The sequence below is a fragment of the Mesocricetus auratus genome, unplaced genomic scaffold, assembly GCF_017639785.1.
Source record: "Mesocricetus auratus isolate SY011 unplaced genomic scaffold, BCM_Maur_2.0 Super-Scaffold_4256, whole genome shotgun sequence".
NCBI lineage: Eukaryota > Metazoa > Chordata > Mammalia > Rodentia > Cricetidae > Mesocricetus > Mesocricetus auratus.
Window position 1 is genome coordinate 72,240,900 of NW_024429182.1, and position 27,187 is coordinate 72,268,086.

Consider the following 27,187-nt stretch of genomic DNA (forward strand, 5'->3'; position numbering starts at 1 on the left):
CAGTCCCACCAGTCAGTGCTGAGGCAGAAATTGCTGAGTATGGACTCTATGCAGTGTCTTCAACTGCAGCCTGGAGGAGGAAACGATACAGTTGCAGGGCCCTTTAAATATACAAGCTCCGCCCCTGCCTACGGGAAGTCATCCCCAGTGTGGGTAGGGAAATTCCTGACTCTGAGGCCTGCAGCAGCCAGCTACACTGCTAAATGTGAGTATGGGATTGAAACCCTGGCAGGGCCCCCAGACTCCAACCCATGAGTAGGTGTCTGTCCCACTGACTAGTGCTGCCTTCTTCTGGGGCAGTTGTACCTTAGTCGAAAAGGGCAGGAAGGAGGGCGTTGGCGGCTCTGCCTTGGGAGGTTTCACTTTCTAAGAGTTTTCTGGACTTTGAAACACCCTGCCGATATCCTCACCCCCAAAACCTCAAGCCTCCTTGACATCAGTACCTCACAGAAGATTGGGATTGGGGTGAGGGGGTGCTCTGGTCAGACCCAGTTGCACACATTAACTGCCCACTCAGAAGGCTGAAGGAGAAGGGTGCCTTGAGCCTGGGCTCCAGGCCAGCTTAGACACACAGTGAAACCCCGTCTTCTTCTTTCTGGTTTACTTGTTTGGCTTTTGTTTTTATGAGAAAGGGTCTTGTGTTTCCTAAGTGGTCTTGAACTCTGTAGCCCAGGATGACCTTGAGTCCTCCTGCCTCCACCTCCTGAGTGAATGCTGATGTAGCTGTCTGCCACCACTATCCGTTTTACTCAGTGCTGGGGTTCGAACCTAGGGTTTCATGCATGTTAGGCGGGGACTCTACAAACTGATGAATGAGATATAACTCAATTTCACAACATAACTACATATCCAAGACCCTGTTTTTGGCCCCTAGCACACTTTTTTTCTTAAAAACCAACAACAACAAAAAAGAAACAAAGAAAGCCTGGGGGAGCCTTGCCAGACTGAGGGTTTCAGAGGTTTGGGGCCAGCCTGAGTTACATAGTGTCACCACAGCCTGAGCCACTGTGTAAGGGCCTGTCTCAAATAACTGAGCCAGTTAGGGAAAGTTACAGCTTCCATGCAAACTCCATCTTTGGTCTTCCTGTCCTCCTTCCCCAAGGGCCTGGGCTCTGCTTTCTCTTGAATGACAGGCATGTGACTTGACCCTGGTCTCTCTCTCCTGCTGCCCTGTCCAGGCCTGCTCGAACTGTGGGCTTAGGCCAGTCACTGAGCACTGGCTAACAGGATGCTTGTAAGGGTAGCTTGATTTCCAAAAGGTGCAGAGTTTAGGGAGAACAAGCGTCTTTGGGGAAGAGGGTGTAAATGATAGTAAGCTCGATTGGACAACTGGCCTGAGGTTCTAGGGACTTGGGATCTGTGACTGCAGTCCAACTCCGATAGGAGATGGTGGTTAAGGTAGCTGTTCCTAATATCCTCTGCTTCCTACTGAGGACCCTTGGGGCAGGGACGAGAGGCTGACCATCACAGGAAACTATCTACTTATACCTTTGGTACACAGAGTATCTACCCTGCCCTGAGGTGGGGTAGTTGGGCAGGGCACCTACCGCCTTGAGTGCCTGGGTGCTGGGTATTCAGGCCTCCTGTGGTGTGTGCCAACTCCAGCTTCTTGTGTAGCAGAGGCTATGGGAAATGTTCACTTTTGAATGCCATTTCCTGGACAGCAACAACCCCACCCATATCCTCTATGGCCCATGGCCTCACAAGCCATCCTGCCTCCAGGAATGGTGACCCAGCGGAAGCCTGGCCAACCTTCTGAAGCAGAGTGACTGAGCTAGACCTTGACATCTTAGTCTAGAATGGGTCAGGCAAATGCATTTAAAATGTGATTGTTGTTCCAAGTAGGAGTTGGTGGTGAGGATTATGCCTCAGATACAAGTTCCAGAATTTGCCTGGAAACCTTGATCTACAGATCCTAAGTAAGGCCTGAGAGACGAAGTAGATAGAAACCAGGCATGAGAGCATGAGCCTCTCTCTAGTCCTGTCTACTTGGGAAACAAAGGCTCGAGGATTGTTTTATCCCCAGAGTTCAAGGCCAGCCTACACAGCAAAACAAGACTCTTGAAAACAAAGTGGGGCTTGGAGAGTTGCCTCGGTAACTTAGAGGGCTTGCTGCTCACAGTACCCAAGTTGGGTTGCCAGTGCCCACATTGGGTGGCTCACAGCTGCTTCAACTCTATAAGCTCTGATGCCCTCTTCATGGACACCTGTATACATGTACACACACAGAAAAGTTAAAAAAGAAAAAGGAGAAAGAAGTCCCAGGCAAGTCTTGTCCAGGAGAGAAAACTTGGCTCTAGATCAGAGGTTCCAAGCCCACTTCTGGTCTACACACTCTTCACCTTTGGTGATTGGCATTCATTTGTAACATCTTGGGAGCAGAGTTCTGTGCTGGCAGAGCCAGTTGGCACATGGTGAGGCCACCAAACTGTCCCCCTACCACAAAGTGGCCTAACTGGGCCACAGTTCAGGTTAAGATTTTCTTTCTTCTTCCGGCGTCTCTAGTCTTCCCTAGCCTGGCACGCCTATGCTATAGTATAGCATGGATTGCCACTCAGCGGGACTTAAGAAGGACTGGTGAGATTGCCACCAAGCCTCACTGGAGATCTGAGTCCAAGCCGCAGAACTAACATGGTGGAAGGTGAGGTCACTGAGGGAGAGTCCCTTTTCATACTGAACACTCACGCACCTTTTCTCAAAGTGGGTGACGACCTGCTGGCTGGGCTGGGTCACCACTTCACTGTGGGCCCTGCCTGGACCCACAGGGCAGAGCTGGGAACAAAGGGAGCTACCTGAAGCTAGGCGGGGAGGGATGGGAGGAGGGAGAAAGGTCTGAGGGTGGTGCCACAGGCCTGTCGTCTCAGCACTTGGTGGGTGTGCAGAATGAAGAGGCTCCAGGCTGGTGGGGGCACAGATTGATTCTGGAACCAACCCGAGAAGGGTTCTTATCACACAAGGCAGGAAAGTGAAATCTGACAGGGTCAGTGCTTAAACTAGGAAGTGCCGGAGTGACGACTCAAGGGTGAGGCTGGGCAGTTAGAACCGTTAGCCACAGGAAAGAGGCTCTTCAAACTGGAATGCTATCACAGGGCCTGGGTGAGGCTGAGTTGTGCTGTTATTCTCCTGAAGGCAGATTAGATTCAGGTCATTGTCCCTGGGCCTCACAGGCAGCTCAGTGCTACCCTGGACCAGACACCCCCCCACCCCACCCAGAGAAAGGAGGGGGAGTCGCTGCACTTCAGATGCGGTCTGAGTTGTTGAGCTTGGTGTGCTTACAATGGACCCTCCGGCCGATCCTCCCACCAGGCTGTGGTGGCACATGCCCTTGGGAGGCAGAGGCCATGGTGGCTGGCCTACAGAGTGAGTTCCAGGACAGTCAGGGCTATTACACAGGGAAACCCTGTCTCAAGAAACAAGCCAACAAAAAGATGGGCTGTTCTCTCCCTAAACCTGTAGCTTCAGGACTGTCACCTTGCCACTTTCTCAGTCCTGCAGAGGAAGCTTCGTTAGAGCCAAGGTTGAAATGACAGAACCCTGGCAGACTGACATTTCCTGTTGTTGAGGTTTTGTTATGGTTCTTAGAGACAGGGTTTCCCTGTGTAGCCTTGGCTGCCCTGAAACTTTCTCTGTAGACAGGCTGGCCTGGAACTCAGAGGCCCACATACCTGAACCTCCCAAACTCTGGAATTAAAGGTGTATGCCAGCACACCTGGCTCTGTTGAGGTTTTGAGATAAAGTCTCAGACTCTACCCTCAGCTAACTGGAAACTTGCTGTCTAGCTCAGCCCTTCAAACTGCAGTCCCTTCCTACTTCCTAAATTCTGGGATTACAGTAATGAACCATTAGACCCAGCTTCCCCCACACCCTGATGTCTCTGTGTAACCCAGGCTAGCCTGAACTAGCAGTGTCCCCTGACCTCGTAGTCTCTGATACATTGTGAGAACTTTAAAAAATATCGGTGCTCAGACTCTGCCTGATACCAAAAAGTCCAAATCCCCAGATTTACAGGACTTTAGGAATCTCCAGGGAAAAGCCAGGAAGTGGTGGTGCATGACTTGGGAGGCAGAGGCAGGCGGATCTTTGTGAGTTTGATGTGAGTTCGGGGCCAGCCTGGTCTACAGAGCAAGTTCCAGGACAACTAGGGCTGTTACACAGAGAAACCCTGTCTCAAAAAGCCAATAAACAAACAGAATCTCCAGGGGAGATGGCTCAGCAGCTAAGAGGCTCTGCTCCTACAGAGGACCTGAGTTCAGATCCCAGCACTCACGTGCACATACCCTCACAGGGACACATCCAGGGGCCCTTTACCACAGGCTTAGTATTTGTTTATTTTGAGACAAGGTATCATTATGTAGCCCTGGTTGGCCTGCAACTCACTATGTAGACCAGACTGGCCTCTGTCTCACAGAGACCTTCCCAGCTCTATCTCCCAAATATTGAGATTAATGGCAAGTGCCACCATGCCCAGCACACCGCTGCCGTTTGAGGGCCTTGGCTTAACAGAAATAAAAAGCTGGAACTGCACATATCATCTAGTAAGCCACTAGACTCTGAGACTTGTCACAAATACAGGGTTGGGGACATACGGGCCACAGGACTCCATAGGAATTGACTGGTGGTCGTAGTTGAAGGCTCAGCTGTGGGGCGTGGCAGGGAGTCCACAGGGAAGTGAAATGGAACCCTTGTGCTGAAGCGGGGGCTTGGCCTCAGAACAAAGCCGGAACCCAGCCTGGTTAGCTATGAGGAAGGCTCTTGCTGAGTCACTGAGCTGGGAGAGGCTCTCAGGCCCCCTGACTGTTCCCAGCTGGGGTGACAGATGGTGAAGAGGCCTCAGTCTTGGGGAGAGGAGCATTGTACTTCAAGGAGCCAATAGAGGCTGTGCCTGGAACCTACTCCCACCTCAGAGGACTTTCCACAATACCCTTCCTCCGGGTGGAACTTCCAAACCCTGCTGACATCCCAGGCCCTTCCTCTTGTCCCATCTGGTTTCCTGGCCAGCTTCTCCCTTGCAATGAACCTGCAGAGGAGCCCCTGGAGAGACGCTCCAACTGTGGGAGCCACTGCACTGCTGTGCCCTAGTGCTGGGCTAGGTTGCTGTAAGACTTACCTCCTTCCTCGCCAAGAGACAGGTGAGGGTTAAGTCCTAATGCCAGCTGGAGAAGGAGGCCCCGACCACACCCTCCCTCGCTGGGTTAGGAAATTGGGACTTGGGCTGTATCTATTCTCAGTAGTAAACACGGTGCTGGTGAAGAGCCAGGCTTGGCTCTGGGGGCTTTCTGTACAAACGTGTCATCAGTGCTGGGAAGAGACTGCTAGTCATTCCAGTTTCATAATTGAGGAGGCAGATAGAGAAGCAAAGGATTTGTCTACGGCCGCCCTTCAAAGAAGAGGAGCCAGGTGGTGGTGGCAAACTGGCAAACACCTGCGATCCCCGCACTCAGGAGGCAGAGGCAGGTGGAGCTCTGCGTTTGAGACCAGCCTGGTTCAGAGTGAGTTCCAGGACAGCCAGGGCTACACAGTGGAAAAAAAAAAAAGAGTGGGAGTCACAGGTTAGGTGGCCCCAACCTTACAGAGTCTTGAACATTGCTCTCCCCATTTCATATCCTGGAGCAGCTAGAAGAGAGGCAAAGCTAAGCCAGACGAGCAGCGGTGAGGAGGGCTGGGGCAGAAGGTTAAGTAGGGACAGAGCCTGGAAGTGAGAAGAGCTCTGAGCTTGGAGAAGCTGCCCTCCTGAGAATCAGGAACTTAACTTCCTGTGTTTATAAAGGGAGCCCAGGAAAAGGCTTAGGTCAAATCCCAACGTGGCTGCCATGTTACAGAAAGAGGCAGTGTGTTAGCCACTGTTTGTGTTGCAAGGACAAAATCCCCACACGTGCAATTTCAGGAAGGACTTGAATCTTCACTATTTAAGGTTGCAGTCATCGTGCCTGATGGCATGCAGCAGAATCCTGATAGCGCTCATACCGTACCCACTGGCCGTCAGGAAACAGCTAGATGCCCCTGCTTGCTTTGTCCTTTTGATCCAGTGTGAGCCCCAAGCCCATGGGTGGTGGTTGGGCTTGGTCTTCCACATCAGTTAGCCTAGTCTGGAAAATCCCCTCACAGACACGCCCTGGGCATTGTCTGCTAGATGATTCTAGGTGCTGGCAATCAAGCTGGCAGCATTAACAGGCACAAGCGACATTGCACCCTGTTGCTTATGCGGGAAGTGTAGCAGAAAAGCTTGGAAGCTATAGCCTTGGGCCAGGGAAATGGTTCAGCTTAAAGTGCTTGTCATTCAAGTGAGAGGACCTGAGTTCAGTCCCCAGCACCTAAGTAAAAGCTAAACACGTAATTGTAGTCAGACAGATAAATCCTTGCTTGCTGGCCGGTAATTGTAGTCAGACAGATAAATCCTTGCTTGCTGGCCGGTAATTGTAGTCAGACAGATAAATCCTTGCTTGCTGGCCGGTAATTGTAGTCAGACAGATAAATCCTTGCTTGCTGGCCGGTAGGCCTGCTGGTTTTGGCAAGCCATGGGTCCTACTGAGAGGTGTTTTGTTTTGTTTTGTTTGTCTCAAAAAACCCAAGGTGGGACAGGAGAGATGAGGCAAAGGTGCTTCCCGCTAACCCTGGCAAACCAAGTTTGACCCACATGGTGGAAGGAAAGAACCAACTTTACTCCCATAAGTTGTCCTATGACTTCCATAGGCTCACTATGGCACACATACCCACTAAATAAAGTTTAATTTAACAAATTTGAAAACAAAGGTAGATGTCACCTGAAGATAACACCCCAGGTTGATTTGTAGCCTCCATATGCTCCTGTACATGCCCCAAACAACAAACAAAAACCTTTCATCTTTTTGTCTCTAGATAGGTCTCGCATAACCTCGCTGGCCTCAAACTTGCTGTGTAACTGAAGGTTACTTTAGACTCCCAATCCTCCTCTGCCTTCTGAGTGCTGGGATTGCAGATGAAAGCCACCATGCCAGTCTGTGTGGTGCTGCCACTTGAACCCAGGGCTTCAGGCATGATAGGCAACCTCTCCATCGACTGAGCTGCATCCCTGGTCCAGCCCAAGCCTTCTGAATCCAGGTCCCTAAGGATTCTGCTGGTGTTTCTAACCCTTTGCAGAAAGAAAAGACCAGCTGGGGATGTAGCTCAGTGCTAGAAAGAGAGTTTGTCTAGCATTTGTAAAATTCAACCCTCAATTATGTTACAACAATTGAAAATAGTAACAACAATAATATTTTTCTTTAAAAAAGAATCAGACATTACTTCAGAGCTCTTGTCCTGGTAACACTACTTCTTGAATGACACTGAATGACTCATAGTCTGTATCTGAGTCACAACTACTTAGAGCTAGAGTATTCAAATGGCAAAATGGCATCAGTCAGCCACAATGGCCCCTTTAAATTAAAATTAAAAATTCCCCCCATGTTGGGGACTAAGCCTAGGGCCTAGTGCTCTACTGCTAGACTCTCAAATTAAAATAAGAACATTTCTGGGAATGTGTTTTAGTTTGCTTTCCGTTGCTGTGATAAAACGTGATAAGAAAACATAACTTAGGGAGGAGAGGGTTTCTTAAATCTTATAGGTTGGATTCCATCCTGTGGGGAGCTGGGCAGGAACTAAAGGAAGAAACTGCATCAGCGGCTATGAAGGAGTGCTGCTTACTGGCTTAGCCCACTTTCTTAACCACCCAGGGCCACCCGTGCAGGGGCAGCACTGTCCCCAGTGTCTGGACCCTCCTCTACCACTTAGCAATCAAGAAAATGGCCCTCAGGCCTGCCTACGAGCAGTTTGATGCAGTGACACCCTTAGTTGCAGTTCTTTCCGTTTGGCGCTGGCTTACGTTATGACAAAAAGCTAACCAGGACAGGGTGTAACGTAGTTCAGCGGTAGAGCATTTGCCCAGCTTGTGCAAGGGAGCCATAGGCTGCGTTCTCAACACTGCAAAGTCAGAAACACTTTGCCCAAGGACGGTGGAGCACACTTGTAACTCCAGCCCTCAGAAGCCAGAAGATAGAGAATTTAAAACCAGTCAGGGCTAAATAACAAGATTCATTATCAAAATGAACGAGAAAAAAAAGCACTTTATTTTCTCAGATGCACTAACCACATTCCAGATGTTCAAGCGCATATGGTTAGTCCAGGGACAGAAGACAGAATATTTCCAGGTGCTGGAGAGATGGCTCAGAAGTTCAGAGCAGTTGCTGCTCTTGCAGGGAATAGGACTTTGTTCCCAGCACCGATAATAGGCAGCCCATAACTGCCTGTGTCTCTAGCTCCAGGAAATCCAAAGCTTTCTTGGATTCTCTGCAGGTACTGCACGTACGCGTGCGCGCTCTCTCTCTCTCTCTCTCTCTCTCTCTCTCTCTGTCTGTCTGTCTCTCTCTCTCTCTCTGTCTCTCTCTCTCTCACACACACACACACACACACACTCGAAAGGAAGGAAGGAAGGAAAGAAGGAAGGAAGGAAGGAAGGAAGAGGTCAAGTATATAGTTTCTGGGTCAAGGCTCTGTATTGCCTAGCAAACTTAATTGCCTTTTTCTGACTCAAACAGACTTGTCCAAAGTTCAAGGGGTGCTGGGTATAAAAACGGGCAGTGATAAGGGTGTGACATTCACAAATAAGCCAAGCACTGACTGAAACCACCCGGGATTCAGAGGTAAATACGATGGAATGGGTAGCATTGCCCTCTTTTCGTCTCCTCCTCTCCTCCCTGTAATACTGTGACAGCGTGACGGCAGGAACCAGGAGCGTCCACAGACCCGAGACCAAGAAGGGTGAGACTAGAGTGCTTTGCCACATTACGCATCCACCTGGCTCAATGGAAGCGTCACTTGGGTCTTCTCTGTGGCGGGGGCCCACTTCTGGAAGGTTCATTTCAGGGCTGCTTAGAGCCCAGGAAACGGGAGGGATGCAGACAGACATCTGAATACAGCCAGGCCTTCGTGAGTCATGGACTAAGAAGCTGCTTGACTCTGAAGAAGCCAGCAAGCTTCGCAGAGCATGGCTCCCTGGTGTGTGCAGGACAAGGCTGCATGGCTGTGTCCCAGAGTGATCTGCTCACTCAGCTTGGCCTGACTGCCTGCTGCACCTCAGGAACTGGGAACCTATGATCCACGGGTGTGTGTGGAGACAGTGGACTGGGGTGAGGGAAAGGAGGAGCGCCTCTGGCTTCTGTGGGTAACTGAAGCAAGCAGAAGTGATCGGGTGGGGTGAGAAAAGGAGAAGCAGGAATGGCAGAGCCTGCCATTCATTCCCAGAGACTGAGACAGGACGACCGTGACCTCAGAGTCAGCCTAGGCTACAGAGTCCAGTGAACTCAGACTGGGCCAAGGCAGGAAGAGGGTGGAGGAGGAGGAGGAGCTCTGAGACGTGCCTCAGAGGTTAAGAGTGCTTGCAGGGGAACCCAAGTTTGAGTCCCAGCACCCACATTGGGTGGCTCATAGTTACCTCTAACTCCAGCTCCAGGTTATCTGACACCCCCTTCTGATCCCTGTAGGGGACCAGTTACACATACATACATGCAGGCGAAACACTCATACACATAAAATAAATCATATCCATATATCTATGTCATATATGTCAATTAGAAAAAAAGAAGCGGGGCCTAGAGAAGTTGAACACTTACTACTCTGGTAGAGAACCTAAATTCAGTTCCCAGCACCCTGAAAGGCTCCCAACCACCACTAAGTCTAGTTCCAGGGGATCTGGCCTCCGGGGTCTCCTGCATGCAAGCACACGGTGCACATAAACCCATGCAAGCAAATACACATGACATGAAATAAAACATTTTGCTTTTTAAAAAGCAGAAGAGGATTCCTGGGGCTCTGGGAAGGGGAGACCATCTTTGAACTGCCCCGTCTTGTCCCAAATGCCCTGTGTTTATCTTTTGTCTTCTCTACTTGTCCTTCTCCATCAGGTTTGCCCGGGGCTTGGGATTTACCATGGCAACTGAAGAGGCCATCATCCGTATCCCCCCGTACCACTACATCCATGTGCTGGACCAAAACAGCAATGTGTCCCGTGTGGAGGTTGGACCAAAGACATACATCCGGCAGGACAATGAAAGGTTGGTGTAGAGCTGTCCCAGCTGAGGAGAGCCTGGCTGGCAGGAGTGACCCTTGCCTAGGTGGCTGGGAAGGTTATCTTGCTTTTACTGCCTCTTTTGGAACAGCATCCTGGGTCCTCACACGCCTTCTTACGTTGCAACAGGGTACTGTTTGCCCCAGTGCGCATGGTGACAGTTCCCCCACGCCACTACTGCATAGTGGCCAACCCTGTGTCCCGGGATGCCCAGAGCTTGGTGTTATTTGACACCACAGGGCAAGTTCGGCTTCGCCATGCTGACCAGGAGATCCGACTGGCCCAGGACCCCTTCCCCCTGTACCCAGGGGAAGTGCTGGAAAAGGTACCTGGCTTTCCTCCCTTGAGCCAAACTCTGCCTGCTCTGTCCCTACTCCTAGGGCTCCTCACTGCCTTCCACCGGGGAAAACAAAGGGCCTGAGGGGAGGGCTGAGGAGGAGGGTTGTTTACAGATTCTCACCGGGGCAAAGTTGACTCACTGCCCCTTCACTCCAACTGCCCTGCTCTCCACACACTCCTCACTTGTCTCACAAGATCCACGCCTAGATGCCTGTGCCTGTTGCGGTGGTGCAGGGACCACCATCATAGCCAGACCCTCATCTGTGGCCCTCAGGCCTCAGCTCCCAAGCAAGGGAAATCTCTTTAGTAGTTCTACCTTTACCTGCTTGGTGTTTTAAACCTTTAAGCTGACTTTCCCTAGAGAACAGTACCTTTTATGTTATCGTTACATTTATTTCCTTGTTTATTTGGGGGACGGGGTGTGCATGCATGCTACCGATTGCATGTGGAGGTCAGAGGACTACTCGAAGGAGTCAGTTCTCTCCTTCCATCATGTGGGTCCTGGGGTTGAACCCAGGTCATCAGGCTTGGCAGCAAGTGCCTTCACCACTGAGCCATCTAGCCAGCTCACTTTTAAATTTTCCTTTTTTTCCAGTGCTAAGGATAGAACTCAGGGCGTTGTGTATGCTAGGCAAGTGCTCTATATCCACAAGCCCTAATCAGTGCTTTTTGCTCTTGAGTGCCTAATAGCATGACTCCGGGAGAGCACAGAGATGCACACAGCTGGGGAGGACAATACAGGGAAATAATGAGGGGTCAGTGAGATGACACAGCAAGACAAAGTGTTTGCCGCACGTGTCTGTCAACCTGAGGTCCAACCCTCAACCCCATGGTGGGAAGAGAACCCACTCCTGCCAGTTACCCTCAGACTTCCAAACGTGTATGCTGATTCATGCGCACCAACATACTCTTACACACTCACACGAATGCACTCACACAGGAGCACGCGCACACACACACGTGCACACACTCTCACACACAGAGAGAAATAAATAAAGAGTCTAATGAAACTAAAAATAATGAGGGATGACTAAGACAGCAATCGTTAAAGAAGCTGAGTGAAGCTGGGAGGTGGTGGCGCATGCCTTTAACCGCAGCACTCAGAGATAGAGGCAGGTTGGATCTCTGTGAGTTCAAGGACAGCCTGGTCTACATATCAAGTTCGAGGACAGTCAGAGCTACACGGTGAGACAAACAAGCAAACAAATCTATACCCTTGTCTTAGCTCCAGCTACCGAGTCCCACTCTGGGTGAGGAGTGGGTGAAGAAATGAGTATGGAGTTTTGAAACCGTGGAGGCTGAGGAGCAAAGCTTGTGATCCCTGCCTCACTTTCACCTCTCCCCTACATCCTCTCACACTCAGACCAGGAGGGTGGGGATCTCAGAGAAGGGCCTGCCCATCCTGATCAGCATTCACACTCTCCCATAGCGCCACCTTCTCTGAGACCAGCAGCCTTTGTCGATGGCGTGAGAGACATTTTCTGGGTCAGCCTCCTCCTGAGCCGTGACCATGACAGCAGCTTGGCCTTCGCCTTTCCTTCTGTTTTGTTTGTGAATTTGTTCTTGGCTTTGCTTTGTTTTTAAGACAGAGTCTTACCATGTAACCCTGGCTTGCTTAGAACTCTTTATGTAGACCACACTGGCCTTGAACTTGTGGCAAATCTCATGCAGCAGGTTCCCAAGTACTAGGATTACAGTACCACATCCAACTCCAGGTATTTTTTAAAAAACAGAATATTTTATGGTGATAATAATGATGATGAGTGTGTGTGTGTGTTAGCAGACACCAATAGAGTATATGTACATATCACAGAATAACTTGCAAGACTCAGTCCTCTCCTCCTTCTGTGTGGGTCCTGGGGATCAAACTTGGGTGGTCAGGTTTAGCTGCCAGGACTATTACACACTGAGCCACCTTTCCAGCTCCCCCAAATTTTGAGACAGTAGTCCTGGCTGGTCAGAAGGCAGAGATCCATGGGCGTCTGGCTCCCAAGGGTTAGGGTTAAAGGAGTGTGCCACCACACCTGGCCTCCTCCGGATTTTTAGAAACTAATGAGACTTACCAGGTGGGAGGGTATGCACGTTAGTTCTTTGCAGGCTTTCCTAATGGCCCTGTAAATCTGTTTTCTAGCCATCTATGGCTTTCTCTCTCTTATCTGCTCTTTCTTAGCAATCTGTACTTGACGTCTCTCAGTTCTTCCTTCACAAACCCCTCTGACTCTACCCCCCAGCTCTGCTGAACTTCCTTTGGCAAAGGCCTAAGACAAGCCAGGCGTGGTGGCGTCCGCCTGTCATCCTGGCGTTTGGGAGGCAGGAGTTCCAGGCCAGCCTTGTGTCCACTGTGTCCCTGTCTCTGCTGCTTTCACACTCTGCCCTGAGTCTGCTGTGCACCTCATGATCCTGTGTCCCTAACCGCTCAGGACTCCTGGCTGCAGCGGGGAATGCTCTTCTAGAGTAGCCTCACTTTAGACATCTGAACCCAACACTCCCGCCCCCTAGTTCTCTTCTTCCGGACTCTCAGTATTGATCAGGATGTCACCGGCACAGGGGACAAGCCCGAAAGAAACAGTGGGGGCAGCCAGTGGACCATTAGGAAGGTGTCACTCTCATCCTGGTAGTTTCAAAGGGGAACACGGCAGGGAGACACCATGGCTTGGTGGTGAAACAGACAGGAAGTGGCAGTGGGGTGTGCAGTCATGTGCTTTGGAGAGCAGAGGCAGGAAGATCGTGATTTTGAAGGCAGCCTAGACTGGACAGAAGCTGATAAGGGGTCTGTCTGTCTCCAGCGCGGTGTGAGGCCAGGGGGTAAGTGATCGCCCTCCTTCTGCAGCCCAGGCCAGTCCATTGTAGGAAACATGGGCCTTAACTTGGGTTCACGTCTTCACTCTATTCCGTAACAGTTATGTAGGCTTGCCCCACGCCCGACATGTCTGAACCTCTGTTTTCCTGCCCCTTTTAGAATATTTTCAAAGACCAAATCAAGTGGTATTTGTAAAGGCATTTCTACAAACTTTAAGGTTGGTCAGTTTTTGTAAGGCCTCTGCTTCCTACTGGAGGGAATCCTGTGATCATGAGGCAGCCCTGAAAGCCACAAGATTAAACCCTGTGTTGGATAGCACTTATATAATCCCACTTTCCTTCTTTCTGTTTTTTGAGACAGGGTCCCATGTAGTCCAGGCTGACCTGGAACTTGCTGTGTAATTGAGGGTGGTTGTGAACCTCTGCTTCTCTTGTTGGCATTTCTCAGGTGCTGTGGTTATAGGCGTGTGCCACTATGCCCAGCTTTATGCTTGCACTTTCAAATTCTTTCTAGAGCAGTGGTTCTCACCCTTCCTGATGCTGCAACCCTTTAATACAGTTCCTCGTGTTGTGGTGACCCTCCAACCATAAAAGTATTTCACTGCTACTTCATAACTGTAATTTTGCTACTGTTATGAATTGTAATGGTGGTGTCTGGTACACAGAATGTCTGATATGTGGCCCCATGGGGTCACAGCCTGCAGGTTGAGAACTGCTTTCTAGAGCGTAAGGTCCTGCGATTGTCATTATTCAGCTTCCTGGATGTCTCTCCCAATCTCCCACCAGCTCTTCTCCTCGCCCTTGTTTTCGACAGAGGACAGTGTTCTTGGCTCATCGGTGATGACGTCCTCATTAGTTCTTTAGCTCAGGTGGCCTGGGCCCACCCTACCTTGTCTATTCCACTGTGTCTTTAATGGAGATGCACAAAGATGGCCCCTGTGTTGCTGGATGTGTAACTCAGTGACTGAACTCAGTTCAGCATTCTCAAGGCCCTGATTTGATCCACGGCAGCAGTGCAGACCTCCCGAAGACTGAGGCTGTGGGCTCTGGTCTCCGGAGTATCAGGTTTGAACCCTGGGCCACAGCTCGAGCACTTCATGACTCTTTCCCTGTAGGACATCACCCCGCTGCAGGTGGTTCTGCCCAACACTGCCCTGCATCTCAAGGCCTTGCTAGACTTTGAGGATGAGAATGGAGACAAGGTCATGGCGGGAGATGAGTGGCTGTTTGAGGGACCTGGTGAGTTACAGCTCCATCTCATGGTCTTTGTCTGGACCGGGCCTTCCTGCCATAGCCCTGACATCTTTGTCTGTGTCCATTGGCTTCCTCCCCCTTCCCCAGGCACCTACATCCCCCGGAAGGAAGTGGAGGTCGTGGAGATCATTCAGGCCACAGTCATCAAGCAGAACCAGGCACTGCGGCTAAGGGCCCGGAAGGAATGCTTTGACAGGGATGGCAAGCAGAGGGTGACAGGTGAGGTCAACAAAGGGCACTGCTGGTAAGTGGGCGGGAAGGGCTCCCTGAAGGGAGATCCAGAGAAACCACGTAAAGCCAGGGCAGGGTTCCCCCCGGTGTCTGTCTGTCTGTCTCTGTGGAGTTTTTGTTTTTGTTTTTATGGTTTTTTTGAGACAGGGTTTCTCTGTAGACCAGGTTGGCCTGGAACTCAAAGATCTGATTGCCTCTGCCTCCCAAGTTCTGGATTAAAGGTGTAAGCCACCACCCAGCCTGTCTCTGTCTTTCATTGTTTGTTCTTACTGTTGATTTTAAGATTTTTTTTTTTTTGGTTTTTCAAGACAGGGTTTCTCTGTGGCTTTGGAGGCTGTCCTGGAACTGGCTTGGTAGTCCAGGCTGGTCTCGAACTCACAGAGATCCGCCTGCCTCTGCCTCCCAAGTGCTGGGATTAAAGGCGTGTGCCACCAACGCCCGGCTTGATTTTAAGATTTTTAAAAATATGTCATTACCATATTTTTATGTATGAGTGTTTTGTCTGCATGTGTGTATGTCTGTGCACCACTTTTGTGTCTGGTGCCCATGGAGATCAGAAAAAGGTGTCAGATCCCCTAAAACTGGAGTTACAGACAGTTGTGAGCCACCATGTGGGTGCTGGGAATTGAACCCAGGGCCTCTGTAAGAAGAGCCAGTGAGTGAATGAATGCTCTTATCCACTGAGCCAGGCAAGAGGTTTCCCAGGCCTGTTGTTTTTGAGACAATATTTCATGTAGCCCTGGTTGACCTGGTATTCATCATATAGTCCAGGATGGTTTCAAACTCATGGCAATCCTTCTGCCTCAGCTTTGTGTGTTCTGGGATTATAAGTGCACCGCCATGCCTGCTCTTTCTAGTGTCTTTGGCTGTCCAGGTCTGTCTGTGGCTTCCTGCACATCTGCTCCCATGCTAACTGTTCCCTAGTCTCAACCCTGCAGTCACACCATGATAGCTTAGTTTTACCCTCCCCCATTTGTTATTGTTGTTGTTTTGTTTTTCAAGACAGGGTTTCTCTGTGTAGCCCTGACTGTCCTGGAACCCTCTCTGTAGACCAGGCTGGCCTTGAACTCACAGAGCTCCACCTGCCTCTGCCTCCTGAGTGCTGGGAGTAGAGGCGTGTGCCACCAACGCCCAGATACCCTACCCACTCTTCACTCAACGGTAGGCAGTGGCCACCTCTTACCTGGTTCTAGATCAGAAAGTCAGAAGCATTGACCCGATGTTGGTTCCAAATGACAGATGGTGTTTTATTTAATGCCCTGACAACTGTGAGAATCTGCTTTTCCCATGTTCTCCATGGCTAGACTGAAGCACTTACCTAGGGTATGTGGCCAGGCAGGGTGAGATTTGTGACTTGCTGGTGGGCATACTTGCTGCTCTAATAAACAAGATGATATTCACAGGCCTTGTAGAGGCCCTTCTGTCCAATGCTTACAGACAGCATTGCAGGGTGCTGCTGTAGCAGTGACTTAGTGTTCTAGAACGGCCTTTGTAGTTTTTTGGCTTTTGCCTTTTGAGATGGATCTCCCTATGTAGCCTAGGCTGTCCAAAAAACGCCTGACCCTCCCACCTTAATCTCATGGTGCTGGGATTATGGGTGTGTGCCACCACTGTGTGCCACCACACCCAGCCTCTAAAAGGCTGCTGTTGTTTTAATTCTTCTGGGATAGAGGTTAGCTTTCCTCCAGCCTCATAGGAAGGACTGGCTGCAAGGACCTTGTCAGCTGCTCAACCCTGGGGGGCGGTGGCATTTCTTCAGTCCTGTCACCTAGGCTGTGTTGAGAAGCCATGGCGGGTGCTAGTTGTGTTGACTCCTCCCTGCTCATGACCCAGGTGAGGAGTGGCTGGTCCGATCCGTGGGTGCTTATCTCCCGGCTGTGTTTGAAGAGGTGCTGGATCTGGTGGACGCTGTGATCCTTACAGAAAAGGTTGGTGCTCTGGCTGTGGGGTAGGAGCTGGCTAGGCAGTGCTCAAAGGCAGACAATGTGCAAGGAAAGGAGACTCAGCATCCCTGAGGTCACAGGAAAAAATAGGTCAGATTTCAAGCGCGTCCTCCAGGGTAGGTAGGCATTGTCCCTGAGAACTGAGGTCAGTTAGAGGCCTATGGTGTTCCCGGATCCAAGGTGCTAACAGAGAGGAGGTGGGGGAGGCCTCCACAAACACCTTGTATTTTGTCCTGCAGACAGCCCTGCACCTCCGGGCTCGGCAGAACTTCAAGGACCTTCGGGGAGTGGCCCACCGCACTGGGGAGGAATGGTTAGTGACGGTCCAGGACACAGAAGCCCATGTGCCAGATGTCCACGAGGAGGTGTTGGGGGTGGTACCCATCACCACTCTGGGACCTCGACATTACTGTGTCATCCTTGACCCAATGGGACCAGATGGCAAGAACCAGCTGGGACAAAAGCGTGTTGTCAAGGTAAGCAGCTCTTCTCCCCGGAGTTTGTGAGAATCAAGACCCTTGAGCCACACGAGGCCTTCTAATCTCTCTCCTTTCACTTCTTCCAAATAGCACACACATTCTAGAAACCCCTCCAGTGCTTTTTTTGTTTATTTGTTTGTTTGAAACAGGGTTTCTCTGTATTGTTTTGGAGGCTGTCCTGGAACTCGCTCTGTTGAGCAGACTAACCTCAAACTCACGGAGATCCGCCTGCCTCTGCCTCCCAAGTGCTGAGATTAAAGGCGTGCGCCACCACCCGGCTCAGTGTTTTGTACAATTAAACCTGTCACACTGTCCTATTTGGTTCCCCTAGGGACCCTGGGTTTCTCCCTCAGACCCTATGTGCCTGTTGCTGTCACTGGTGGGAACTTCCGCTCCATCTGAAGTTCCTGGGATTTTCTCCTCCATGTTCCAGAACCCTTGTCTTCTGTATAAGACACATCTTACAATCTCTCCACCCTCTGCCCTCCCCTGCCTCCTATGAAAGCTTAGCAAGCTGCCTCCGGAAAGGCAGGAACTAGACAGTTTAGGGCTTATATGGATGAGATTTCTACTGAAGGTGCTTAGCTAGACTACTGTCACAGCACCTTGGAACAGTGTAGAAGCAAAGCCAGAAACTAGGTGTGTGGCAGTGCGCTAGGGGGGTTAAAGCAGCAGGATCAGGAGTTCAAGACCCATGGTGAGTTCTGGGCTCCCGGATATGTGAGATGGTGTCTAAAAGAGAAAAAGAAAGAAGAGGATGGGGGAGTAAAAGTCAAAGCAACCCTTGAAGGAGGTGGTGGCGCACGCCCTTGATCCCAGCACTCCGGAGGCAGAGGCAGACCAGTCTTTGTGAATTTCAGGCCAGCCTGGTCTACATAGTGAGTTCCAGGCCAGCCAGAGCTACTTAGTGAGATCCAGTCTCAAAAACAACCAAACAAAACAACCCAAATGTCTATCATTTGATGGATGGATTAAAAAATTGTGGCATATTCCAAAAAAAAAAAAGGTGGGATTTTAAAAGAAGTATTTCTTTTTCTTTTCTTTCTTTCTTTTTTTTTTTTTTTTTTTTTTTTTGGTTTTTACGAGACAGGGTTTCTCTGTGTTGTTTTGGAGGCTATCGGTCCAGCCCGGCCTCAAACTCACAGAGATCTACCTGCCTCTGCCTCCCGAGTGCTGGGATTAAAGGCATGTGCCACCACTGCCCAGCAAAAGAAGTATTTCTTTATACCACAACAAACAAAGATTGAAAACAACAGCTAAGTGAAAGAAGCCAGACTAGATACTATATGAGTCCATATATGTGAAATCTCCTAATATATAAAGTCATAGGACAGACTTCTTTTCAAAGTGATAAAAATATTCTAGGCAAAAAAAAAAAAAAGAAAAAGAAAAAGTAAATAAACATTTGGATAATGAAAAAAATATTCTAGGCTTATACAGTTGAGACAGTTGAATAATTTTGAATCTACTGACATGACAATAAAAACACAGTCCAGAGCTGAGGAGCAGGTCAGTTGGTAACTTGCTTGCCATGAGGACCTGAGTTCAATGCTTAAATCTCTGCATTAAAAAAAAAACAAAACAAAACAAAAAAACTGGGCATGGTAATCCCAGAGTCGGGGCAGGAGACCCAGGAGGGTCTGTGAGGCTAGCTGAGCGAGGAGGGTCTGTGAGGCTAGCTGCCTAGTCTAATCATTGGGCCCCAGGTCCAGTGAGGGACCTTGTCTCAGAAAACCAAGCAAGGCTGTCTAGGTGGCTCAGTGGGTAAAGATACTTACCACCAAGCATGGTGATCCAAGTTCAATCCCCACAACCCATTTGGTAGGCCAGGAAAACTGACTCCTGCAAACTGAACTCTGACCTTTACATGTGTGCCATGGCATGCAGGTGTGCATATGTGTGTAAAAAAGTAATTTAAACATCGTTTTTTTTTGTTTTTTTGTTTGTTTGTTTGTTTGGTTTTTTTTTTTGGTTTTTCGAGACAGGGTTTCTCTGTGGCTTTGGAGGCTGTCCTGGAACTAGCTCTTGTAGATCAGGCTGGCCTCGAACTCACAGAGATCCGCCTGCCTCTGCCTCCCGAGTGCTGGGATTAAAGGCGTGCGCCACCAACGCCCGGCTTAAACATCGTTTTAAAAAAAATTAACTGGCTTATGAGGAGTGGCATCTAAGGTTAACCTCTGGCCTTCAGACACAGTCACACACACATAGCCTCACACATATACAGCTGCCTAAACATGCACCCTACACACACAAACACACTCTTTATCCACAAGCCCCACATCTGCAGTTCAACCAGCAGCAGTTCAAAAGTTTTGAGAAAAGTTTCACCTGAACAAAAGAAATGTAAATTTTTCTTTATAATTTTTCCAATACAGTCTTTACATGGTATTATGTGTTATCAGTATGATTTATGACTTGAAGCTCACAGGAGGATGTATGGGCTACATCCATAAGGAACTGAAACACCACTTTGGGGTTTTTAGTTGGGAGGGTTCTAGAAGCCATTATCCACAGACACAGAGAGAAGTCTGTCTGTTTTCTAAAATATAAACTGAGCCAGATGTGACACACACTCTAGAAGCTGAGGCAGAATGACTGTGAGTTTGAGGCCAATCTGGGCTACATGCCAAGAGCCCTTCTCAAAGGAGGGAGTAGACCCAGTGAGGTATGTACCTGCAGTGAGGTATGTACCTGCAGTGAGGTATGTATGTACCCGCAGTGAGGTATGTACCCGCAGTGAGGTATGTATGTACCTGCAGTGAGGTATGTATGTACCTGCAGTGAGGTATGTACCTGCAGTGCCTCCTGCTTGGGAGCCTGATGCAAGAGTTCAGAAGTCCAAAGCCAGTCTGGGGAACACGGCAAGGTCCCATATCATCAACACCACCAGCAAACAGCATAGGTGGCCGGTCAGCGTTGGCCCTATGACCAGAGTTTGCCCACCCTCGAGTTTTACCTTATCAAGAAAGCAAACCACGGGAGAAATGAAAAGCAGCAATAGGTTAAGTATATATCACTTCTTTGCAAGCATCTTATTTTCTTTGTGGATTCTTTGTTGTGGCGTTTGTGACTGGGTTCTCACTTTGTTACTCAGACTGACCTTGGACCCAGGACAATCCTTCTTTAGTTTCCGGTGTGCACAGACGGGTGCGCTGCACCCAGCCTAGGGTAATGCTTACCTTTTTAGCCTGAGGTCCTAGGTCCCGACCGTTTACCGGGTGAGCTTCCAGCATTTGTCCAAACAGAAAGACAGGGCCTATGATGGAGATGTTCTCTGGGCTTCTGTCTTCAACACAAGCCCAACACAGCTTGTGGATGGGAGAGTACCATCAGAAGACCCCGCTCAAGGTCAGGCAGAGGTGGGAAGCCAGAAGACTACATCAAGGCCGTGTGGCTCTGCTGCAGGCCTGAGGGGCACCGTGTCCTAACCGCCCCTCTTTCCCACCAGGGAGAGAAGTCCTTTTTCCTCCAGCCAGGGGAGAGGCTGGAAAGAGGCATCCAGGATGTGTACGTGCTGTCCGAGCAGCAGGGGCTGCTGCTGAGGGCACTGCAGCCCCTGGAGGAGGGCGAAGGCGAGGAGAAGGTCTCCCACCAGGCTGGAGACCGCTGGCTCATCCGTGGACCCCTGGAGTATGTGCCGTCTGCAAAAGTGGAGGTGGTGGAGGAGCGTCAGGCCATCCCTCTGGACCAAAACGAGGGCATCTATGTGCAGGATGTCAAGACCGGGAAGGTACCCATGCTGGGGTGTGGGAGGCGCCAGAGGTGGCTTCCCCTGGCAAGCAGGTGATGCTAAGGGGAAGAGGCAGGTTGGGGGAGACTCCATAGCAGCAGCCAGGTGGCCCTCTGACAGACGTGAGGCCATTTCATACTCCATTTGCCATCTTTGTGCTCAATGTCTAATTTTGCATTGTGGAGTTTCCGGCTGAGAGTGAACTAGGCTTTAGGACAGGGTTTTGCCATACTGCAGATGTGGTCCTAGCACAGAGATCTCACCGGAATGTGGCGTACATCTCATTAGACTCTCCTTATGCTGCTTCACCTTGACTTTGACCTTGGTTTGACTGAGGACTGCATTGCCAACCTCTCTGTCCCTGGAAATCTAATGTAGAAACAATTCAGCATCCAAGGTGGTGTTAGTATGTGTGAGGTGCTTCTGAAGACCACATCTGTGGTCGTGATGCTCACCACACTGCTCCATCAAGGAAAATTCTAGAAATAAAATCAAGTACTTACTACATAACAAGTGTTGGCCTTTGAATTAGACTTGTAAACCCTCCTCATTGTGTAACCCCAGACAGATGGCCCATTATACAGATGAGGAAAGTAAAGCATGGGTATAGCTTGAGAAAACACCTAGCAGATGGCAGCCAAGCTTGCTTTCCTGCAGAGACCTCCTTTAACCAGGATACCCCCCTGGCAGGGTCCGCTCAGGCCATTCTCCCTCCTACCCTCTCTTCCCTACCTTCCTTAGGTGCGGGCTGTGATTGGAAGCACCTACATGCTGACCCAGGATGAAGTCCTGTGGGAAAAGGAGCTGCCCCCTGGGGTGGAGGAGCTGCTGAACTTGGGGCACGACCCTCTGGCAGACAGAGGTCAGAAGGGCACAGCCAAGACCCTTCAGCCCTCGGCTCCAAGGAACAAGACCCGGGTAGTCAGCTACCGAGTCCCGCACAATGCGGCGGTGCAGGTCTATGACTACAGAGCCAAGAGAGCCCGGTGAGCCAGTGAAGGGCCTCTGTGCTCTGTGGGGTCCCCAGTGATGCTCCCAGGGAGTCTGACCTCCACCTCTCCCCACAGCGTGGTCTTTGGGCCCGAGCTGGTGTCACTGGATCCTGAGGAACAGTTCACAGTACTGTCCCTTTCTGCTGGACGGCCCAAGCGCCCACATGCTCGCCGTGCACTCTGCTTGCTGCTGGGGCCTGATTTCTTTACTGACGTCATCACCATTGAAACTGCAGATCATGCCAGGCTGCAGCTGCAACTTGCCTACAACTGGTGAGACTGGAGACCTAGAGGGTAGCCTCGGGAACAAGGAGGGACAGAAGGCGGGTCTTGATGCCCTAGACCAGAAGGAAGCTGGGGATTTAGAAAATATGGGGAGGGAATGGCCTAACCTTCTAGGATGAGGACTTCAGGGCCCCAGGAAAAGGGCCCTACTTAATCACACCTCCATTGTTTATCAGTACAAGTTGTTTTTTGTTTGTTTGTTGTTGTTGTTTTGAGACAAGGTTTCTCTACAGCCCTGACTATTCTGGAACTCACATGTAGACTAGGCTGCCTCTGCTTTTCTAGTGCTAGGTCTAAAGGCATGTACCACCACTCCCAATTTCCACAAGGCTTTAAAACAATAGCTTTTGGGCTGGAGAGATGGCTCAGAGGTTAAGAGCACTGACTGCTCTTCCAGGGGTCCTGAGTTCAATTCCCAACAACCACATGGTGGCTCACAACCATCTACAATTCAATCCGGTGTCCACTTCTGGCATACAGGCAGAACACTGTATATGTAATAAATAAATAAATCTTTAAAAAAAAACAATAGCTTTTCACAATTAACAGGCATGAACAGTGTGCACATGTGGCCAGAACACACTCCTGGGTTCTGTCCCAGCTGTGTTATTTGCTGTCTGGGGACCTGCACAAGGAACGTTGTGTTTTCCTCCTTTTTCCTAGCTGGAAAATGAAGGTTATGCACTTCACAGAGCACTGAAAGGCTGTAAGGAAAAATTAAATTCCCGGATGCTGGGGTCAGGAGAGTAACTTTTCTTCAGTGATGTAGCCACGCACAAGGTGCCCATACGTCAGTAAATAACTTCATGCCAATGCTCATGCATACAGCTCTTATTAAACTCTGAGTCACTTAGAAAAGTCATGGAACTAGGAGTGAGGTTGGCAAGGAGGAGTCCTCCAGGGGGAGTGAGGAGAATAAGAGAAGGCAATGGGGTAAGTATGATCAAAATACATGATATACACGTATGAAATAGTGAAATAATAAGTAAAAGCTATTTCTCAAAAAAGCCAGCGGGGCGGACATTAGTACAGCAGGTTAAGGCCCTTGCTGCACCCTCAGTCCCGTCCCTGAGCCCACATAAAGGTGGACAGAGAGAAATGATTCCACAGAGTTACCCTCTGACCTCCATAGGAAGGCCATGCCCCCACACTGCACACACTACACACAAACACACACAAATATATATATTAACACCATCAGAACAGCGCGTGGCTGTAATCCCAGCACTCAGGAGGTAGAAGCAGGGGGGGATCAGTTTTTTGTTTTGTTTTGTTTTGTTTTGGTTTTTAAGAGACAGGGTTTCTCTGTACTGTTTTGGAGGCTGTCAGTCCAGCCTGGCCTCGAACTCACAGAGATCCGCCTGCCTCTGCCTCCCAAGTGCTGGGATTAAAGGTGTGGGCCACCATCGCCTGGCGGGGATCAGATTTTTGAGGCCAGTATCAGCTGAAAGAGCTCAGAGCCAGCCTGGGTCTCCTATGTGAGGTCCTGCCTCTAGGAATCACCTAGAGAAATGATGTTCACCAGCATCTGGCCAAGAGCTAGCACTATGACCAAGGCAGATAGGGTGCTGACCTAGTGATAGTTATGAGCACATGCCCTCTATAGAGCCATCTTGCCTGGATACAAGTTTTGGCTTGCCACATATGGTATGACCTTGAATTTAACTCCCCTAATCCTTTATTTCCTCTTCTGTAAAATGGGAGAATAGGCATTGTCCTCCAAGGGACTCTGAGGATTTAACAGTTACATATGAGCTTGCTGGGCACAAGTTAACATCTCCGTTGTAGGATGGGTCCTGAAATCCTGCTCGGAAGGGATATGATATCATTTCTTGTGGGAAAACGACTTCCTCACCTTGGGTCTCTTTGTTCACAGGCACTTTGAGCTGAAGAACCGGAATGACCCTGAAGAGACAGCGAAGCTTTTCTCCGTGCCTGACTTCGTGGGTGATGCTTGCAAGGCCATTGCATCCCGAGTCCGAGGGGCTGTGGCGTCTGTCACCTTCGATGACTTCCACAAGAACTCAGCTCGTATCATTCGCATGGCTGTTTTTGGCTTTGAGACGTCTGAAGACACAGGTCTTGATGGCACACTCCTGCCCAGGGCTCGTGACCGGGCCACCTTTCCCCAAAATGGGCTGGTGGTCAGCAGTGTGGATGTGCAGTCAGTGGAGCCTGTGGACCAGAGGACCCGGGACGCCCTTCAGCGCAGTGTCCAGCTAGCCATTGAGATTACCACCAACTCCCAGGAGGCAGCAGCCAAGTGAGTAGTTCAGGGGGTCAGGGGAAACATCTCAGCTAGTGCCAAGACCTGAGGGAGGTGGCTTTCAAAATGTCTGCTTGCTGCCATCTGGTCCCCAAGGGTCTATTCTCTACCCAGCATGACTATTAAAACAGGAGACATTCCTGCTCCTATGGCTTCCCATTCTTTTCAAGACCTTCCAGGCTCTCCAGGAAAGTTTGGCCTCCCCGTCCCCAACCCGCAGCTTGCTCCCACCTTGGGCCTTTGGAACCTCTTTGCCTAGGATCCTTTTTCAGCCCTAAGGTCCCCTCCCAGGAGAGCCCCTTACTTTCTCTTGCAGATGTTGTCGCGTCCTCTTTCTCACTCACCCACGTGCTCCCAGGTGCTCATCGATGTCTGAGAGCACCTAGTGGGTTTTCTCCCACGGGAACCAAGCACGTGTGTCTTCCACAGGCCTAGAGCCACACCAGGGCTGCTCACAGCTTGCTCATTGTTCTGGGTCAAGGCGCATGCTGACCGAGGGGAGGCACGGGCAGTCTCTACTCCAGGCTCTCCTTTCTTAGCCCTGGCCCCTGCTCTTACCCAGGCATGAGGCTCAGAGACTAGAGCAGGAGGCCCGTGGCCGGCTTGAGAGGCAGAAGATCTTGGACCAGTCAGAAGCTGAGAAAGCCCGCAAGGAACTCCTGGAGCTTGAGGCTATGAGGTGGGTCAAGGAACGCAGGTGGGAAGACTGGTGGCTCTCAGGGCCTTGGCAAAGCTGCTGACTCAAGCAGGGGTGGGGTAAGAGGCAAGCATTGCATGCTTCCAGGCACAGGCCAGGACCAAGGGAGGGGGTGTGGCTCAGTGGTAGAGCACTTGCCTACAAGACCCTGGGCTCCATCTCCAGTATCGGAAGAAAATTAAAATTATGGCCCAGCAAGATGACACAGTGGGTAAAGGCATTTGCTGTCAAGCCTGATGACCTGAGTTCCCAGGGACCTACATAGTGGAGCCTCAGAAGTTGTCCTCTGACCGTCATGGTGCTGCCCTCAAGCCCCTGAGTGGGTGGGCTTTTCTTCTAGGCCTCCCCTAACTCTCTTTCCCCTGCAGCATGGCTGTGGAAAGCACTGGCAACGCCAAGGCAGAGGCCGAGTCCCGTGCAGAGGCCGCACGGATTGAAGGAGAAGGCTCCGTGCTGCAGGCCAAGCTCAAGGCGGAGGCGTTGGCCATTGAGACGGTGAGTTGGGGTTGCTGCTGGAAGGGTGGCCCTGGGGCCTGGAAGAGGCCTGCTCATTAAAGACCCTGGAACCAAGTGGGACACCGAGTAGGTAGCCGGGCTTAAATAAAGCTGAGCTCACGCTCCCAGGGGTCTGCAAAGACCTCTGTCCTGTAGCAATGGACGCACACTCCCAGAAGGGGGTTATTACAGCCACTCCACAGACGAGCACTGAAGCGTTGGCCCCTTTGTTGTGTGTGTTTTCCATCCGTGACCTCATTTCATGCCTGAGGTATGCGTCACCTCCGGTTTACACTGGGGCTTGAATGAGGGGACTCCTTCCTGAGAGTCGCTCGCTAAACAGTAGCATAACTGGGATTTGCACCCGCGGTTCCCTTCTGCCTCAGTTCCCTCAGGGTGGATGGCGTGGGCGACCTGTGGGGCGGTTCCTGGGCCACCAGACCTCAAGCCAGCCAGTGTCCCCTTCCAGGAGGCCGAGCTGGACCGAGTAAAGAAGGTGCGGGAGCTGGAGCTGATCTACGCCCGCGCCCAGCTGCAGCTGGAGGTGAGCAAGGCGCAGCAGCTGGCCGACGTGGAGGCGAAGAAGTTCAAGGAGATGACAGAGGCTCTGGGCCCCGGCACCATCAGGGACCTGGCTGTGGCTGGGCCAGAGATGCAGGTGAGGCCCCAGAGACGCAGGAGGAGGGTGGATGCCAACGCATTTGGGGAAATGCTGGAGGATGCAAAGGGCTTGGGAGTGAACTGGCCACACCCGAATCAGGCACCGCCCTAAACCCTGCAGAGCTAGCGCTGCTAGGGGACAGTAACAGGTGAGACCTTCGCACCTTAAAGAGAGTCAGGAAGGCCGGTATGGTTAGGAGGGCCCCTCTGAAGCCCAGCCCGCTAGGGAGACAGCTGAGATACAGTTTCTGACTCTATCCTTCCACCCCGCAGGTGAAACTTCTTCAGTCCCTGGGCCTGAAATCCACCCTCATCACAGATGGTTCTTCTCCCATAAACCTCTTCAACACGGCCTTTGGGCTGCTGGGGCTGGGGGCTGATGGTCAGCCACCAGCACCAAAGTAAGATGGCTGGCCCAGCCTGGGGAAGGCTGGCCAAGTCCCCCCTGCTCCAGTATCTTTGAAGCAGCCAGGCTGTGCCTTAGGTCGACAATGACTGCACTGACAATTGATAAAAATAAACTGATAATTTTGGAAATTTAAATTTTTTTTCTGTTACCTCTAGCCTGGGTGACAAGGGAGCTTACTGGTGAAGAGAAGATGCCCCTCAGATCTTGACATAATTACTGGAACTATTCTGGTCTCCAAGGAAACAATCAGGGAGAAAACTAACCCGAAGCCACAATGATAAGCATGCGACCCAAAGCCTTCCAAGCCGGCTGCCCTTTTTTAGACTCCAGGTGGGAGGGGATAGTGCTGCAGGGGAGCTCTGTTGGGTCAGGCCATACTGGGACCACAACTCACACTCACAGCTGATGCTTCCATGAATCCTGGCCACCCAGTTGAGGAGTCTCCCTTAGGCTGCAGAACCTTGCCATTGGAGACTCTCCTTTGCCGCCACCTGCTGGCCTCCCCATGCGCCTGCAGCACCAGCCACAGT

At 50.7% G+C, this 27,187-nt stretch overlaps 1 protein-coding gene across 2 annotated transcripts; it reads left to right on the plus strand.

The window, feature by feature from the left end:
* Window positions 1-49: 49 nt before the first annotated feature.
* On the plus strand, window positions 50-26,791 carry LOC101833970 (major vault protein). 2 transcript variants are annotated; one of them, XM_005064378.4, is made up of 15 exons: window positions 50-205; window positions 9,915-10,064; window positions 10,208-10,403; window positions 14,332-14,455; window positions 14,558-14,689; window positions 16,535-16,629; window positions 16,884-17,120; window positions 20,572-20,853; window positions 21,595-21,839; window positions 21,921-22,118; window positions 24,007-24,393; window positions 24,959-25,075; window positions 25,462-25,588; window positions 26,058-26,246; window positions 26,522-26,791. In XM_005064378.4, coding segments are annotated over exons 1-15 (2,613 nt in total). In that variant the 5' UTR covers window positions 50-203; the 3' UTR covers window positions 26,654-26,791. The 2 variants fall into 2 exon arrangements, with proteins under 2 accessions (XP_005064435.1, XP_040610036.1); XM_040754102.1 differs by lacking the exon at window positions 50-205 and adding an exon at window positions 8,654-8,772.
* The last annotated feature ends 396 nt before the right edge of the window (window positions 26,792-27,187 follow it).